The 19,103-nt window shown below is 39.2% G+C and overlaps 1 protein-coding gene across 1 annotated transcript in view; it reads left to right on the top strand.

Moving 5' to 3' along the window:
* The window catches only part of gpc3 (glypican 3), a 177,425-nt gene that overhangs the window by 115,886 nt on the left and 42,436 nt on the right, over nt 1–19,103 (top strand). The window contains exons 4-6 of the mRNA XM_059346024.1: nt 4,732–4,874; nt 5,405–5,530; nt 16,034–16,145. Coding sequence (XP_059202007.1) covers nt 4,732–4,874; nt 5,405–5,530; nt 16,034–16,145 — 381 coding nt within the window. The remainder of the gene's footprint in view (nt 1–4,731; nt 4,875–5,404; nt 5,531–16,033; nt 16,146–19,103) is intronic.

Below are 19,103 nucleotides of genomic sequence, written 5' to 3'. Positions count from 1 at the left end.
AATCTCTGAAGAATCTCATCATAGTGTACACACACCGGCAGTAGCCCCCATGGCCCTTTCAAAATTTCCCCAGAGGAAATTTTGTAGTTATTATATGTGTTGATGCAATAAACATGAAGGAAAAAGAGAGAACCGAGTTTTATCCGCCATGCTTTTCCTGATATCTCTTCCAGAGGGGAGTTTACTAAGCTATAATAGTAATTTAGTAACAATATTGGTTATTACTAATGCTGTTAATTTAGGACAGCTGTGGCATAAACCGGTGATCTAATAAATTTGTTAGGCACTGTAACTCTAGACAGGACTATGATTAAGCTTATTTGCCAAAATGTATTTCATCTTTACGATTATTGATAATATGGTTCCAAATCTCAATTCCACATTTTGCATTAGAGTGATTTATCAGATCTTTATCGTCTCCCAATGCGTACAATTTGTCCCTCATTGTACCTTCTGAAGGAAGGAATCTATCACCTGTTCAGTTTACACCTGTTTTCCCTCCCACTTTGGAGAAAACATCATGTTCCTACTTCAGTCCCACAGATCCTTCAGCATCACAACAGCATCTATAAAATCAAAAAGACATCAAGCTTTAATAGCTTTTCACAGCTCTGAATGCTTCAGGAATCACACAACTCTGAGTGAAAAGTGTGAAATCCATTTTACTTACAAGCATCTCTCTAACCTTCATACAAAAACCACCAATGTCTCGTTTTGAATCTATTTCACTGAATTAAGTTCAGTATTTACTCATGTACGTTTCAGTAGCTTACTGATGCAGGAGGGCTGCAACTTTTGTGCTGAAATGTTCACAAAATTATAATTTTCAAAATATTGGGGGATTTTGTTGATCTCATTAATGTGAGGTTGAGGCTCCTGACGCTGTGGATTTACTGACTAGGCGTATTGAGTGGAACTGATTAGTGAGATTTGAAGATTAGACTGTTACATTTGTTGGGTTGTAGCTATCTCTGTGTATTTAAATCAGTACATTTACTCAAGTACTGTACTTAAGTGCAATTTTGAGGTTCTTTTACTTTACTTGAGTATTTCCACGTATGTAACTTTATACTTCTACTTCACTACATTTATGAGGCTAATATTGCACTTTTTACTCACTACATTTAGCTGACAGCTTTAGTTACTTTTCAGATTCAACATGAAAAAATACCAATACATTTAAAATGATTACAAGTTTAGAAACTAAACCACATAACAGTATATTAAGTAGTTAAAATGAGCCCTATCTTGAGAAAATTCAAACACTGCTTACATAAATGCATCAATACAAATAATCTGATAATATATTTGCAATGTATATTTAACAATCTGAGTGGATCCATTCTGCATTACAAGTACTTTTACTTTTGATACTTTTAGTACATTTTGATGCTGATACTTTTGTACTTTTACTTAAGTAAGTTTGAATGCAGGACTTTTACTTGTAGTCATTTCAATCTCTTCCAAACACATCACAGTGAAATTAAAACCACAATTAAAGGGATTGTGTTTGAAAACAAAATTATTCCAACTTTATGAGCGACCATGTATTTTTGGATATGCAATGGACTAAGTGGATGGAAAGACTGCAGCTTTAGCTCAACAAATTAAAATGTAAAAGATCTAAAACATATTCTCGAATATTTGTGAATATCGGATATAAATACCAAAATTAAACCAAATAAAGTAGGCTAAAGGAAATGACAAAATAATTACAAATAAAAGCTAAAAGTAATGTTTGAATGAGTAAAAAAATTTGGCTAAAAGTTAATAAAGGGTTGAAATTGTTGGCTATAAATCATGATGTATGGTTGAATAAGTTAGCTAAAGTTATGGATAAACAGTTGAAATATTGTTAGTTATCTAAAAGTAATAGATAAATGTTTGAGATAGTTAGCTAAATGTTATGGAATAATCGTTGAAATAACATGAGCTGGCTTTAAGTCATGATGAATATTTGAAATAGCGTTTCAAAAGTAATGGATAAACAGTTTAAATAGTTATCTAAGAGTATTGTCTAATGGTGAAATAGTTAGTTAAAAGTAATGGACAACTGAAGTGAGATAGCTCAAAGGAACGATTGAAACTTTAATATGAACGAAAACTTGACTGAAGTTACCGAAATGTTAAATTGTAACAACATCCACAGCGATGCTGTTAAATCAGATGAACTGGACGGTTCCTGCTGTGTGTTGGGGGGTTTGAGGACAGGAAAGGTTGGGAACGGCAGCTCCAGCAGACTTAATCACAACTCCAGCACTTTACACCACATCAAACTGAGAGATTGTTGCACCCTATGCCTCATTTCCAGCCCAGACAGTGCAGTATCTATTTGAAGTTATAACCATGATTGCTGTCTGGTATAACTTTACTTTTGACATATAGTGAGAGTTTTCCCCTCATTTCCACATCACTGGGAGGATTTAAACGGGCCTCAGCTGAAATGGGATGCCTATAATGTGTGTATTTCACCAGAAGTCGGGTCTTATATTGGTGACAACAATGCGGGGAGGAGGAGGAGGAGGAGGAGGAGGAGGAGGAGGAGGAGGAGGAGGAGGAGGAGGAGGTTGGCTGAGTGCTGACTCAGTCTCTCCCCTGAGCCTGGACTCCCCTGGAACACAAACATTACTCACCAAATATTCTCCAATATGTTGTTACAGCTGTGCATGGCAGCCTGCCACCTTTATAACACTGACGGTATCACCTTTCCTCCTCAAAGTGTTTCATTATTAATAAGTCAAGATCAAGACAAATGCATAATGTATATATAATGTATATATATATATATGTATATATATGTACATTGTAGTGTCTGCAGCCAAGTGCATTGCAATTGATTTGTTTGGAGTTTATCTTTACACCGTGTTTGCACTAGCGCAGCACCACATGGAACTCGAGATGCAGGTGTGCAAGTGCATGTGGACTCTGTGTGTGTGTGTGTGTGGGTGTGTGTGTGTGTGTTGTATTACTGGTCGTCAGCACCTCTCTCTCTCTCTCTCTCTCTCTCTCTCTCTCTCTCTCTCTCTCTCTCTCTCTCTCTCTCAGTGAGGCGGGCTGCTCAGTGCAGATAAAAGTGTGCAGATACTACATATCCGAGCTCTCACGCTGAGGCAGGCTTTATCTGCAGACTCTCCTGTTGGTTGTGTTAGTCCAGCCTTGGGTGATATTAATACCCCACTAATGAGCCCCTTCCTTGAAGAATCCGGAAACAATCGACGGGTAGGGGGTGGTGGGGGTGGGTTGTCAGAGGGGGCCCACGCGCTGAATCAGTCTCTCCCTTGTGCCACAACTCCCCTACGGCTTCCCGGGAACGCACAAACAAAAAGAGGAACGCAGTTCCAATCACATTAATCATGGCCTGTGGGAGCAGCGGCACTCGCTGCAGGCGCAGTAGAACGAGAGAATTACACGAGAGGAAGAGAATGAGGTGGCAGAGACAATGGGCTGAAGCGTGTGTGTGTGTGTGTGTGTGTGTGTGTGTGTGTGTGTGTGTGTGTGTGTGTGTGTGCATGAGATGTCTTACCAAGTTCACGGTAGGGGAGTATTAGTGGAGATGGCTAGTCAGGGATGCTGGGCATTAGTGAATGCCTGGTGCAGGAGAACTCAACCATCTGTGACTGTCAGGACTGTGTGTGTGTGTGTGTGTGTGTGTGTGTGTGTGTGTGTGTGTGTGTGTGCGTGTGTGTGCGTGTGTGTGCGTGTGTGTGTGGATTAAGGAGTCTGTGCTGTGGCTATAACTGTATCCTTGTATGACAAAGCTGCATTGATTAACCCTGATGATTCTGTCTTACAGCTGATCAGCATTTCTGTGTGTCAGCATGCAAACAATGAACGAATGGGTGTGTGTGTGTGTTTGCCATTAGTATATTATGTAGGAGAGCATGTTTATCATGTTAATGGGCTTCGGAGCATTATGTTCAGATGAATAATTGCATGGAATGATTCATTTGTGTTTATGCTGGTAAATCTGTGTGTGTGTCTGTGTGTGTGTGTGTGTGTGTGTGTGTGTGTGTGTGTGATTTTGGCCTCGGTGGCCACCGGATAAAGATGTCCAGTGCTGCTCTATCAGGTCACATCAGTATTCAGCAGCAGTGTTGCCAGCCTATTCACTTAAAGGCGAGCTGGGCACAATTAGCTGTTAACATTACATGGCAGAATTAAGCCTCGGCCAGTATCCCCGGGGGAAATTAAACCACCGGCAAATCATTAAACCACAAGCTAAACATTAACAGCCATTTGCATTTTTATTGCACCTGAAAAGAATGTGCCAGGTCCATTATCTCTGAGAGACAGAGAGGGACTTCTTATTTATTATTGTTATATTGTCCCGTGTGGAAACACAATGGCATTTATATGGGGAGAGAAGAGGCAAACGAGAGGCCTTATTTTCACGCTTGCGTTTTTTGGAGTGTTATGATTACAAATTCGAACAAGGCGGAAACGGCTGGCAGAGGATACAATGACTTGTTTGTTATGCAAATCCCCCTGCTTTCATCCCGCCCAAAAATAAACAAACCCAAACAGATGACAATTTGCACAGGGGCTCAGCTGAGTAAGGCCAGCAGTTTGGCTGTTGACAGGTTCTTACTGTCTGCGGTGTCATTGCTATTAAGAGTTAGAATAAACAGGCTTAGGGCCAGGAACTGGGTGCAATGAAACATAAGTGGGGTGAAGAGGTTTGGGGAGCTGAATTCACTCACTCAATCCCAGTTTCTCATTTTCTCTTTGCAGGTGAGCGGGATGTGTGGAGTCACTCCTCAGCGGGCCTCTCGCTCGGTAGGATCCCCTCCTCCCCAGCCCCCCGCTGCCTCTGCAGCCCGCAACATGCAGCCCTCATCCCCGGACTCTGATGAGACTTTGGCAGGCCTCCGCAGGTGAGCAAAGCCGTAATCCACACTGAAACCCTTCCAGCTGATGAAGCAGCGCTCACTCTCAGAACCACTACAGGGACAATATATGTCTGTCGGACAAATATTGTCCCTGACACCGTGGACAGGTTTCCTTCTGTTTCCTTGTGGAACTCCTCTAGTGTTTCCCAACACCGCTGATGCAGTAACAGGCTTAAATGAACAGTGTAATAATGCCCAGCGGGTTGCTGGCCTCGGCAGCAGAATGACCAGATTAATGTCAATTAGGAAAAGAGACACTGCTTATTCTTGCCTCTTTTACTCTCTCCCTCAAGGGGGATCTCATCGACTTACTTTCACCGTTATCAAGCTGAATTCCCTCTCTTATTTGATCTCTGCCTCTTTGTGTTTCTCTTCCTTGTGTCTCTACTCCTCTCACTGTAAGACAGTTTATCCTTCTGCTATTCTCCCTGCTGACATGTGTGCGTCATATTCAGATTAACTGAAGTCTTATTCTCTCTCTGTTTTGAACATTTTCTTTCTTTTCCTTTCCTCAGGGAGTTCATATCCAACCTGAAGGGCTTCAGCTCCTTCTACAGTGGTCTCGGGGAGGCGTTGTGCAGCCGTGAGCCTGCTCCAGCGAACCACTCCCTCTGCTGGAATGGGCAGGAGATGACAGACAGGTAAATCAGTGTCTCATTTGCCTGTGTGCACAGCTATAAAACACACCGTGAGCCCTATAGACAGACCCACTCCCTGGCACACCCTGCAGCCTGCAGGACGGCCCCGCTCAGGTTTATTGCCTTTCTAGATGATCAGTTATACAAATAGTCTGCTCGGATTCTTGAATTCCCAGCGCTCCGGCAGCACATCTAGGAGAGTGTAGGTGAGTTGAAGGGTAAGTTTGCCCAGAGCTGATGAGCCTCACACGCGGGCCCCCTCTCCCACCGAGTGTGTGTAAATCTTGACTTTGGCTCTATGGGATGTTATTAATGTCAGGCGTGCTGTCACCTTCTTCTAGCTTAGTTAATTGCTGTTTCGATCGTTCTCCCCTCCTTCATCCAACATCTCCTGTGCACCCTGCAGAACCTCATTTGCTTGGCGCAGTATTTCACTTCACCCCTGTCCTTTTGGCGCCACACATCATAACTTCCTCCTTTCCGACCGCGCCGTCAGCCGGCCCCAATTTCAATTTGGCTTAGATAGTTATAGATATCATCCCTTTCTCTTTTTTTTTTTGCTTTGTAAATTATGTGTGGAATTTAATCAATGCCGAGGCACACAATTCAGACGAGAAGTGCTCCAGGTTAATGTTTTGCCTCTTGTTCCGAGGGAGGGCTGAGGATAAATTCTGAGCCTTTTCCTCAAACTGCTGAAAAAATAGTTTGTCACAAAGAGTCTCAATCTGAGAGGAGACATCTAGTTGGCATGGGGGCAGAGCTGACCTGAGGGGATGATTACAAGCTGGACCAAACAGTGAGATAGGAAGGTGCAGGGAGGCAGCAAAGGAGAAGAAATGATGGAGAGATTACAGTGACTCCAGGCAAGCAATTCTCTGTGTCATCTGCGAGGGCATATGCCTGCAAATTCACTCAGGGTACATTTTCACTCTGAGATTTGTTCTGGATCATCTTCCATTATCCTCCCAGATAGGACGGTCTCCAGAGCCAAACGTGGCATTCATCCTTGTATTGTCTCACGCTGATAAATTTAGATCGGGTGGGTGGGGGGTGGGTAAGCGCTGGAGGGGTCGGGTACTGAATGTCTCCGATACTTGAGGAGTGATCTTTGGAGCTAAATGTGGCGCTTTTTATCAGCCGTGTTTACCATCCCACCTGCAGCCAAGATCAGAGGAGCGACACTTTGCACCACATCAAAGAGCGTTACACTGAATTTCCATTCCCCTTTTACATCTAATGACAGTGTAAACTGGTGTGTGTGTGTGTGTGTGTGTGTGTGTGTGTGTGTGTGTGAGAAATTGGTGATAAAAGATTAGATGATGTCAACTGTGAACATTTAATTCAGGGACTGTGTGAAAATTAATTGGGGGGAGAGCAGGTCAGAAAACTGGAATCGCAGCAGGAGAGCACAGGACTTTTATGTTCTTATTTATATTTATATAATCCTAAATTTATATTGTGTTTCATCATTCTTCTGTAAAGCAACATTATTTATTTAAAAGGTTACAAGAAAAACAAAACTTTCACTTGTACTGTGGTTCATATAAAGCACAGTTCTGTCAGGTTTAAATAATGTATCAAAGGGATAATTTGGATTATTTGAAGTAGTATGGTTGGTTGTATGAGGTAGTTATCCATCAGTGTATTACAGACAGCAGATGGGGGTCGGCATGCCCCCAGTATGGAGAAGCAGGCTGAAGTACTGAAGCATGTTAGAGATTTTTTGTGTTGATTAAAATTATATTCTTAGAATTTGCTTATTTATTGAGGTAATATAAAACTTTTCTTTCTGACTCCTGAAATGATATGAAAGGAACATTCTGGGTAATTATTTTTTTGTTGGCCATGATCGACCAGGTGATGATGGGATGATTACCAGCTGTGATAGAGGGAAAGGCTACAATGAGTGGCGTTTCTGTTACTTTTGTAATTTATAAGAATAAATTAGTTAACTGTGTAATAATGATTTGACTCCAGACGTCTTTGACAAAAACAGTATTTTTCCCTCTCAGAACATGGGAGTTGCTTGTCTGCTGCTGCCTCGATTGTTCAATTATCAATAACTTGTTTCTGTTGTTGTGTGACTTTGATTAATCCAAACTAACCCTTTAAAACACTAAAATCTGATGTTGTGTCTGGGTAAGATGCCACCTAATCGAATACATATATGTTTAAAATAGTACCGGTTGCCATTAAAAAAGCCATTATGAAAAAATGGTTGCAACAAGAGCCACCGATGTTTGATTGGTTTAATGTGATGCATGAGATCTTTGTAATGGAAAAATTGACGGTCACCTTGAGACTCAAGAGTGATATACAGGAGCATCTCAATACATTAGAATATGATGGAAAAGTCCATTTCCAGTAGTTCAAGTCAAACAGCCCCAACCAAGTATTGAGTCATATAGATGGACATACTTTTCAGAGGCCAACATTTACATATTAAACATTCTTTTTAAAAATGGTCTGTTGTAATGTTAAATTTTTTTGAGACACTTAATTTTAGGTCTTCATTAAATGTAAGCCACAATCATTATTATTAGAAGAAATTATATAAATTAAGACATTAAATGTTTCATTCTGTGTGTAAAGGATCTATATAATGTGTTATTTCCACTTTTTGAATTGAATTACTGACATAAAAAAACTTTTCTATGATATTATAATTTATTGAGATGCACCTGTATTTGAAAAATGCTGGGAAGGATTGGTTGAGTTTATTAACCCATATAGAACCAACTTTAGGTTAAAAGTATCAGGTCCGATTGTAACTCCCCTTGTTCCCTGCCACACATAGATTATGTTTGAGTATTGTATATACATTTGCTTGTACATTGTTTTGTTTGTAGGGCTGGGACTTTAACGCGTTAATTAAGATTAATTAATTACACAAAAATGAACGCATTTAAAAAATTGACGCATTTTAATCACACTTATTTTTGCACCGCGGAACGTTTCTCACTGGATGAGTTTCAGGCGGACCGATTATACTGGAGCACCAACTAGCATTCATGAGTTCAGACAACAAACCACAGTGAACATGAAGGAAGAAGCTAATGAGAGTGCTTTGGTTGGCCCCATGGATGATGGGACATTTTGTTACAAAAAAACAACGGATGGAAACGTCGATAAGAGCATGGTTGTGTTGCTATGCAACAAGGAATTCACATATCACCACAGCACATCGAGCCTCAAGTATCACCTCAATGCAAAACATATAGCAGCTAGCGGCTAGTGTGGTAGCTAGAGTGGATTGTGTTTTACTTAAAAAACCAAAGTATTAAAGTTTACAGAAGGTCTACCTACCTATAGGCTACCTGAATTTCTGAAATGTACTATATTTCTAAATATGCTATTGCTACACTTAATGGCAAAAAATGCACTGGTCTGTTGGACTTGAACAAAAATAAACACTATTTTTGTTGTGTAAGCTTATGTATTCAGTCATTATTCAATGGTATACTAAAACTCCATGTGAAAAAAGTTACTTGTCACTGTTCTCAGGTCAAATATTTATATGCCATTAAAATGCGATTCATTTTTTGATTAATTAATTACAAAGCCTCTAATTAATTAGATTAATTTTTTTAATCGAGTCCCGGCCCTATTTATTTGTTTTATTTTGTTTATTTATTTATTTTGTTTTGTGGTATAAACTATGAAATGTGTAAGACTCAAGCTGATTTAGGATTTAAAAGAAACACCAAAATCACAGTATAACACACACAAATAAACAAACGATGGAGGCGATGGTGGACCAGTAGCTCCTGTGTTCTGTGAGGTGGAATTATTGTTGTTGTCAGTGGAGTCTGGTGGCTTTAATAAGAACATAGATAACAGCTTCAGTTCCCACAGTGTTACTTAAACACAGCTATCTGACAGCAAGATAAAACTGTGAAAAGGATTCTACAACGTAAATATAGCACACACTTAAATTGGTATTGATTTTTTTTTAGGTGGCTAAAACAAGTTTTGCTGCTGCGCCTGTCCACAGCAGCTTAGCAGCTCTCCTGCCTGCTCCTCCACACTGGGAGTGTGCTAAGAACTATTCCTTAATATCATTAAAGATTAGATTAAGAGATAAAGCACCTTGATTAACATCTCTGTAAATGTGCCAGTGTTGCTGTCCTCCTCTAGCCCACAGCTTTACTTTGACCTATTTTTATCCCCACCTTGCCGTTCACCTATCACTCTCTGCAATCTGTGCTGCCCGACTGACTGACAAGTGCACTGATGTCACTTCTTGTTCTTTTGTCCATTTTATGGTAGGTGGCAGCAGCGTTAGGGTGCATTACCCTCACCTGGGCTGAGGTTGCTGATGTGCAAGGTAGCTTTAGAGGAAACCCACTGTAAAGGGTCTCAGGTTCATAGATTGGAAGCCCAAGAATAAACACAACCGGTGAAAAAAGTCTGGTCTCAATGCAGTAGGCCTTTATTTATGTCACAGGTAAAGTTATGCAGCGCTGGACTCAGACTGACATCACTCTGGCAGGATCACAGTCAGAATTTCTGTAATAATTCACATTTAATCCTCTACAGAAGTTTGTGTTTACACACAACCGAGTTCTATTGGCCAGTTACCAATGACATGGACAGACCAACAGCTGTCCAGACTCATTAGATGATTGTGACAGATATTGTGTGTGTGTATTGTCTTACAGGTGTGTATCTATGAGTCACAAAGCCTAAACAAGATGACATACTGTGAGAACACACTGCGCAGTCTCAGGCCTGTGAGAAAGAGAAAAGCTACAGTGCAGCAAAACACATTGGTTACTGCCTTGTTATAATAATTCAAATATAACATGTATGTTGTTTTTAATATTCAGAAGCTCTAACATCACCTAATTAATGACTATGTTCTGTACACAGTTATGAGGAAAACATATTTTAGTCACTGTTTAAATTATAAAAGAGTAAGAATATATATACATTGTTGAAGAAGTGTTGAGTTATGTGTCTCATGATGATGTGGAAGAGCATAGACCTATATATGCCAGGGCTCAGCCCCAGATACCTACAAAGTACTGTTGAGGCTGGTGGGAATGTCATTAGTTTTTAAGTATTTGTTTGAAAAGGTTTTTGTTCTAGTGGACAAAATAACATCTTCACATTGCAGTGGTGCTAGGGGAAAGGTCCCCAAAGTCCGAGAAACGATGGATATCTTCCAAATTTCATGGTAATCCATCTGATATTTGAGATATTTTAGGCTGGACCAAAATGGTGCACAGACTGATATTGCTACCCTTACAGCCTGTAAAGGTCTCAGGTTCGTTGATTGGAAGCCCAAGAATAAACACAACCAGAGAAAACTGGTCTCAATGCAGAAGGCCTTTATTTAGGTCACAGGTAAAGTTATACAGCACTGGACTCAGACTGACATCACTCTTGCAATGAATGAATGAATGTATGAATGAATGAGCCCCGATCTCCGTAATAATTAACAATTTCATCTTCTACAGAAGTTTGACTTACATGCAAACCGACGTCACCAATGACATGGACAGGCCAACAGCTGTCCAAGTCTTGTTCGAAGATTGTGATACACAGTGTGTGTGTGTGTGTGTGTGTGTGTGTGTGTGTTCTTGTACTTCCTACATAGTGAGGACCGGAACATGTTTTTAACCAACAGAGTGAGGACATTTTGGCTGGTGCTCACTTTTTAAAGGTTTTAAAGTTGATTTAAGGCTTTGTTTTAGGGTTAAGGTTACAAAAAAATGATAATTAACTGAAACTGTATTTTGTGGTTACAAAACTAACTAAAACTACTTAAAATTATAGTGAAAATGTCCTTCGTTTTCGTCTTTGTCAACTCTTTTCATACAAAATGAAGATGGATAAGGCAAAGGAAATAAAGGCAAAATTTACTGTGACCTCTTTTAATCTCCCACCCAACAAATACCCCATTACAAAAAAACTAAAACTAACACTAAAACTAATAAAAACTAAACTAAAACTAAAGCATTTCAAAAAATAAATACTAAACTAAAACTAGCAAACTCACTCTAAAAAGTAATTAAAACTAACTGAATTTGAAAACAAAAATTCACAACAAATTTAAAACTAAAACTAATGAAAAATCCAAAACTGTATTAACCTTGGCAGGAAATTCACTATTCCAATGAGGGTCCTCACAAAGACAGAAGTACAAGTATAAGGAGATACACACCTTACCCACCACCCTTCTCTGGCGGTTTAGAGTATACCCACCTATTAGCCAAAAATCTATTGGAATATATAGGTTATTATACCCACGTCCTCCTCAGCAACCTACCCATCTACCTTATAGTACACTCAGCTCATCAACAACCACTCTGTTACTGCTTGTCTAAATTGGTGGCACACATTAACAATCCCATTAAGATTTCATTTTACCACACTTACTTTATTTTCACATGTTGTGGGCAGGGTTTTGTATTTTTTGAGTACTTTTCTACTCAACATGATGGTTGAAAGAAAACATTAACACCCCTGGAGTGGTTTTGCTTGTTTTTTACAAAGTAAAAGATAAGATTTGCCCTGATCAACACCCCAATCATTTTCATACGATCCCTTACAGCTATTTCTTACGATATCATCTAAATTTGATTCTCGTTTTGCTGGAGATGACACTGAGCCTGAGGATGTACAGTGTAACAACCACACTGTTTATACTCCACATCCTCTGACCTCTGACCACGTCTTTGGGACCTGAGGTGTGATCGGCGGGTGTGAAAAGCGTCAGACTCCATTATTACATATCCCTTCAACACCTGGAGTCTCCTGCTGTTGTTTATTGTGAAGTGAGAGGCTTCTCATTCAGACTGAACCTAATAGCATGGTAATTGGTGTTAGATTAGATTAGGTTATCACTGGAGTTAACTGATCCCATCAGCTCAGCTAGCAGCCAACAATAATACAAAAACCATCAGATAACACACCGAGAGCTGACAACTGAGACTATCAGTGGTGAAAAAGAGTTTAACGGTGATACACGCTAAATTATGTCTCAGTGAAATTATCTGAGTGGCATCTATCATGTGAAACACTAACCTGCCTCGGCTCCGTATCTGCGCTCGGCATCTCCCTCCTCTAATCCTCCTTCCTCGACCCATATTTCCTCTTTTTCTCTTTTTAATGGATCGCACATCTCTCTCCATTATTAATGTGATAATTAGCAGTGGAGAGGGGGTGAGATCATGGCTAATAAGAAGAATAAATAACTGGGGAAATGTAATTTGAGTTTAATGAAAAGTCTGGCTTAGGGGAGAGTGAAAGACTGATGAATGGAGATGACAGGTGAAAGGTGTGTGTGTGCGCTGTGTGTGTGTGGGTGTGTAGGGCGGTGTCACAAAGATGAGAACAGAGTATGACCTCATGCTTTACACACATGCACACGATCTGGTTCGCACACGTTTTTCTTTTTCAAGGCCCTTTCGCTCTTACAAGTCTTTTCTCGGAAAATAATTTGTCCACTTCGGCCCATTTGTCCTCCACATTTGCTGCAATATAGGAGATGGCATTTACTCTGAGTTATGACCTCTGCCCTCATCACCACTCATATCTAAAGGGTGCCTGGGGGAAGATGCTCAAAATGTGTTATTGACTCTCGCTCATCTACAGTGGAGGAAGAAGTAATACTATTAATACCACACTGTACATACTGGTTCACGTTGTACTAGACAGAGCTCCGATCGACTGACAAATAATGTGATTTATTTTGTGATCCTTGCATATGTTTAGAATTCCACTATCCTGAACCCCTTTATCAACCTGCACTGCCACTTAACAATCAATTTAACATGCTGCAGGTGATCAGAACAATCAAAATAAAGAATAAATGTGTCCAGAGTTGATATCAAAAGACACAGATTCATATTTTTTTAAGGCTTAAGACAAAAACAGGAAGATACTGGTGGATCTTGCTGAGTCCATATCTGTCGTCTCTTTTCTGGGGTAGGAATAAATCTGTTTTATGGTTTTAAGGTAGTTTAATCTACAGCAAAGCATCAAATTCAATGAATTTGTCCTGCGAGAACCACGTATCTCTATAAACTCAGAAAAGCAGCCCTGTTTCTCGCTCTGTGAAGATGCATTTTCCAGCTGATCCAAGAGGGTTTTAAAGAGGGTTTTTTTTAGCTTAAGAAGTGGAAGAACTGTCTCAACACATAAAACAACACTTCATCCTTTAGTGGATTGTGAACGTCCAAAAATCAACACATCTTGAGATGCGAGGAAGGGGAAGAAAAACTGTAATCTGAAAAGTAACTTAAGCTGTCAGACTAATGTAGTGCAGTAAGAAGAACAATATTTACCTCTAAAATGGTAACTCTCAAAAGTACTTTGAATTTGTACTTAAGTACACTGTAAAAAAAAAAGTATAATTTACAGTAAAATACTACAGTACATCATCGTAACAAGTACAGCGAGTGGATTGTCTTGTTTAAATTCAAATGTAAATATATTGTATATATTTTATTAAATATATAATGTAAAAACTGAAGTTTTGACTGAAAAGTCCCTTTATTTTAGGGTTATTGTGTCCTTGTGACATTATGGTATTTCTCCTTTAACCCTTTGATGCACAACATGGGTCTAAAGTGACCCGACAGTTTTTATGTTCTATATCTTTGCAATAAATTATTTTCATCATTCAGTATTCCAGGTTTTCCTCAGTTAGTTTTTTTTTGATCATCATACATCCTAATTTTATGTTTTTCTTTAGTCATTTTTGAATAAAATCCCTTTTTGTGTCACTATTCTTCTAATGCACAACATGGGTCAAAAATGACCGATATCCATTTTTAACTAAGTAGCTTGCTAAGCTAACTACTTAGCTAACTTATTGGCTAAATAGCTTACTAAGCTAAATACTTAGCTAGCTTCTTGGTTACCGAATTTTCCTTCAGGGATGAACAAAGTAATCTATCTAAATATCTATCTATCTATCTATCCATCTATCCATCTATCCATCCATCCATCCATCCAAGTAGCTTACTAAGCTAAATACTTAGCTAACTTCTTGGTTACTGAATTTTCCTTCAGGGATGAACAAAGTAATCTATCTATCTATCTATCTATCTAGCTAGCTAGCTATCTAGCTAGCTAGCTATCTACCTAGCTTACTAAGCTAACTACTTGGCTAAGTATTTAGCTTAGTAGCTTGCTAAGCTAACTACTTGGCTAAGTATTTAGCTTAGTAGCTTGCTAAGCTAACTACTTAGCTAACTTCTTGGCTGAGTAGTTAGCTTAGCAAGTTACTTAGCAAAGTAGTTACCTGTGTAATAATACAAAAACTTTTTTCTTCATAAAGTATGAGAGGCAAAATGGAAATAATTATCTTTTGTTATCAAAAACAAGATATTTTGAGAATACTTGGAATATTCAATCATAAAATAAGTTGACATCAAAAGAGAGCACAGAAACACACAGCAGCATTAAATAACATGGGAAATGAATGCGGGTCATTTTTCACCCATGTTGTGCATTAGAAGGGGTGTTAATATGTTGTGCATCAAAAGGTTAATTCTACATGAAAATGTGTGTATTCTACTGTTTAAAAGTTTTGTACTATTCTTTGATTTACGGTAATTGAAAGCGTCTACTACGGTGATATTCAATTTTTAAATTTACGCCCTATTTCTGATGCAATTTGACAGTGTTTTGCTGTAATTTCTACAAACATTTTTTACAGTGTAAACTACATGAGTAAATAAACTTAGTTCCACTCCACCACTGCTGCCTGTCTCCTCAGAGCTGTGATGGTGTGGTGGGAAGGGGTTAATTCCTGGCACTGCCAAGAGCGAAGAAACACCTGCAGGAAAGTTTGAGACTCCTCAGCTCCTCCTCTTGATAACATACACAGGTGTCAACAGAGCCAAGTTTCCTCAGTTACACACAGAGACATGTAGACACCTGCCCGTAGGCCGCTGCTACCTAAATATACCCCCACAGAGCAAACGTACATCTCTGCTAATGTGCTCCCATTAACACCAGATATGATTAAAAGCTACTAATTGGCTCGTTTAATGTGCATGAAATTAATGATCAGTCAGACTATGTATAACGGTTAAGCTCCTTTGAGGATGGTTTTACCTCATGGCACCGTTTATAAAAACCTTTTGTATCAACATTTAACAGCCGCCTGTTTAAAGGCTTGTGCAGAAACATTTAAATACTTTCTTTCTAAAAAGCAGGCAGTCTCTTTTATTAAAAATATAAAAGGGTATCTTAAACCGTTAAATACGTTATCCCCTGTTTAACTTTATAGATGAAATGTCTTTCAGCGAGGGAGAAGTTAGTCCTTTTGGATAGGCTTGGGTTACAAATGAACTTTCCAGCTCTGCAGATCAGCAGCTTAACTTAAAAAACAGAAGAGCTGTCATTCATCTTGTCAACACTAGATGGTGATAAGTGCCTTGTTTGGAAGGAGGGTCACTTCATTATGGCTGCTGCACTTTGAGGTTTCTAAAATCAGTGAAACAATCAGAAACATAAAACATGATGTTTTTCTTCCTGTCCTGTCAGGTTTCCTGGGCCGGGCCTGAAGCGCCTGCACCCCGGCTCCGAGTCCCGAAGCAACAAGCCCCCCGAGCCGGTCATCAGCCAGATCATAGACAAACTCAAACACATCAACCAGGTCAGATGTGTGCATGTGTGTGTGTGTGTGTTTGTCTGGTCATTTTTCTCCTGTGAGTTGTTGTGCAGTTTCTCCATGCTGCCCTCTTCTCTCTGTGGACTTCAACCTCTCTTCTACCTCTTGATTCACATTTTGGGAAATTGATTTCTAAGCTGCTGCAGGTCAGCACAGGACATGTGAAGATGTGAAAGGAAGATATTGTGCTTTAACACACCTTTCTCACTGATATTTGAGAGAAAATTCAGAGACAATGTGTGTTAAAGGTGACATTAACACCTCAGCACCTCTTTTTAATCACAATAAATACCTATTGAGAGGAAAAGTCTAAATAAATGTTTTTAATGTTATGTGTCTCATCTGCACTGTTAAAAAAACAACCAAACAACCTTTTATTCAACACAAATCCACAAAATTGAAACCAGACGAGGACACATTTTCTGAGGGTGATGGGGGCTGTTGTGACGGACAGTAAGCTCCAGCTGTCGTCAAGGCCGAAGCCCCCTTTTTTAGTTTGCTGCCATTTCCATGGAAACCACCTTCTGGAGAGGGCTGGCTGAATGCAGAGATGCTCGGATGTGGGCTCAAAGTCAGCCTCTGTCTGTATCAGCCCACAGATCTGTCTGTATTTCCTGGTTCCTCGTGGTTGCACTTGTAGCTGTCAACACTTGGCTGCTGACCACCTACAACCCCCCCAACACACACACACACACACACACACACACACACACACCATCTTCCAGTTGTAAAGCGTGATTGCGTGTGTGGGTTTTTGTCTGCTCGTATGTGTTTGAGCTCCTGAGTGCTGCAGGCCTGTCACAGTGGATTACAATCCCTCTCTCCTGTTTAAACAACCTGGGAGATCCAAGCAGCAACTGTGGACCTTCCTCCAGCCCCCCTCTGACAACCAGAGACCCTCAAGAAAAATACAGAGGGTTGTGGTTTGAGACGGTGTAATTTTCTCAATTACTTTTGCTGTATTACCTCATGCGTGCTTGTAAGCGAGAGGAGCGATACTTGAACACGGGTGTTAGGTGTTTACTTACCCCCTACCCTCTTTAAAATCCCAACGACATGATTCATCCTACATCTCACTCTAAATGTTTTCTGCAGGTTTAAAATATGACTCCAGTTTATAAAAATGTGGATTTTTGTTTTTTTTAGTCACAATCTTTAATACGCTGTATGCAAACTGTTAACAGGATGAAGAATTATTGTGAGATAATGGAAAACAGTCACAACGTCATCGTTCAAACTCTGGATCAAACTAATATAAGTCCAACAGAAGAAGTTACAAACAAGTCGTTTATTTCAACTCTCCGGCTGCACCGATGCTGTGACTGATACTGATTTTATGATTACTGATTTTACTGTTACTGTTACTGATTTTATGATTTTATGTGTATACATGTTTTTTTTATTTTGTGCGGGCAGTGCATTTTATTTTATTTCATTCTATTTTTTATTTATTTTAATTTTATTATTAATTATTCATTTGTTTATTTTTTATCGTTCTACTTGTCTACTTATCTTTTTTATTGTGCTTTTATTGTGTTATCTATTTATTGTGTCTATCTTTTTGTGCACACTTTGAAAACCTTGTGTTTGCTAAAAACGTGTCTTATAAATACAGTGAATTGGATAGATAGTGTATATCAGGCTGATACTGAATAAAAAATAGCTGGAGTGGGTATCTGTGTAGTACGGAAGAGGATTGAGCCAGGTAGGAGGAAAAAAAGTATAATACAATAATAATAATGTGAAATAATCCATTTCCATTATGAAGTTTGAGAGAAAAAGTCGAAATGTTGAGAATAAAGTCAACTTTTTGTGTTCTGTTAAGTTGTAAAGATATTCACAGATTGGTTGTTTCCATGTCAATAAGTCATCAGAAGAACATTGTTATCTATCTGGACAGTTACTGCAGCTACAACCTGATTTTCATCAATGTCATAAAATGAGAAATAACCACAATATTTAAGGGTGTAGTAGAACTAAAATACAATACCCGACACATAAATGAGCTGTTCTTGGTAGTACAGTATATAAAGTTGTTAAAATGAGCCCTGTCTTTACAAAATTAAAATGCAAATAATCTAATTATGTGTTTAGAATATATAAAACAAGTACTTTTGATACTTTAAGTACATTTTGATGCTGATACTTTTGTACTTTTACTTCAGTAAGTTTTGAATGCAGGACTTTTACTTGTAGTGGAGTAATTTCACAGTGTGGTTTTAGTACTTTTACTGAAGTAAGAGATCTGAATACTTTTTCCACCACTGTTAAAATCCATCCCTTTGCCCCTTCCGGCTGTGTTTAAGCAATGTTTCAACATTCCCATGCCTCAGCAGTGAGCTTGTTCCGTGTCATGTTTTTAATACCAATAGGAATGGTGGCCAAAACTACAAAAAAATGTACTTGCATGTGTTTATGTGTAATAAACTGGAATCATCCTTTAATCTTAAAAACACAGGCCATGTACACATACACACTCTAATGTAATAAGCCTTTCAAAACTTCCTGCCCTGACAGGGACAAACATTTGTGCCCGTATGATTACAAGCAGAGCTGCTGCACTGCAGACTGTTTACCATGTGGATCAGGTTCCTGATAGGCTTTTGATGAGATTTTGCAAGAAAATGCAGTTTGGTGAAATGACTGAGCTCATTGTGTTACAGAGATTCCTCCAATCCCTCAAAAACACAGTCAGAATCCCTCTTCCTGTGTCTGTGTGTGTTCAGATTCTCTCAGTTACCTTATACTTGTTCCTCATTGGCTCCCGTGTTGTACTGATGACGTGGTATACATGCAGACATTTATTGGGGTTTTTATTCTGTTTACATAAACGTTTGATATTTATGCAGATTGACTATTCACATGGGAGCTTTTAATCCCATATCTGATGACCGTAAAGCAGAGTCAAGCACATTTCTGCTTCAACTCCAACTTCCCTTTAGA

This window comes from Centropristis striata, chromosome 12, assembly GCF_030273125.1.
Source record: "Centropristis striata isolate RG_2023a ecotype Rhode Island chromosome 12, C.striata_1.0, whole genome shotgun sequence".
In the NCBI taxonomy this organism is placed as follows: Eukaryota; Metazoa; Chordata; class Actinopteri; order Perciformes; family Serranidae; genus Centropristis; species Centropristis striata.
Note: the sequence above shows the minus strand (reverse complement) of the source record. Positions and strands in the feature narration are given on the sequence as shown.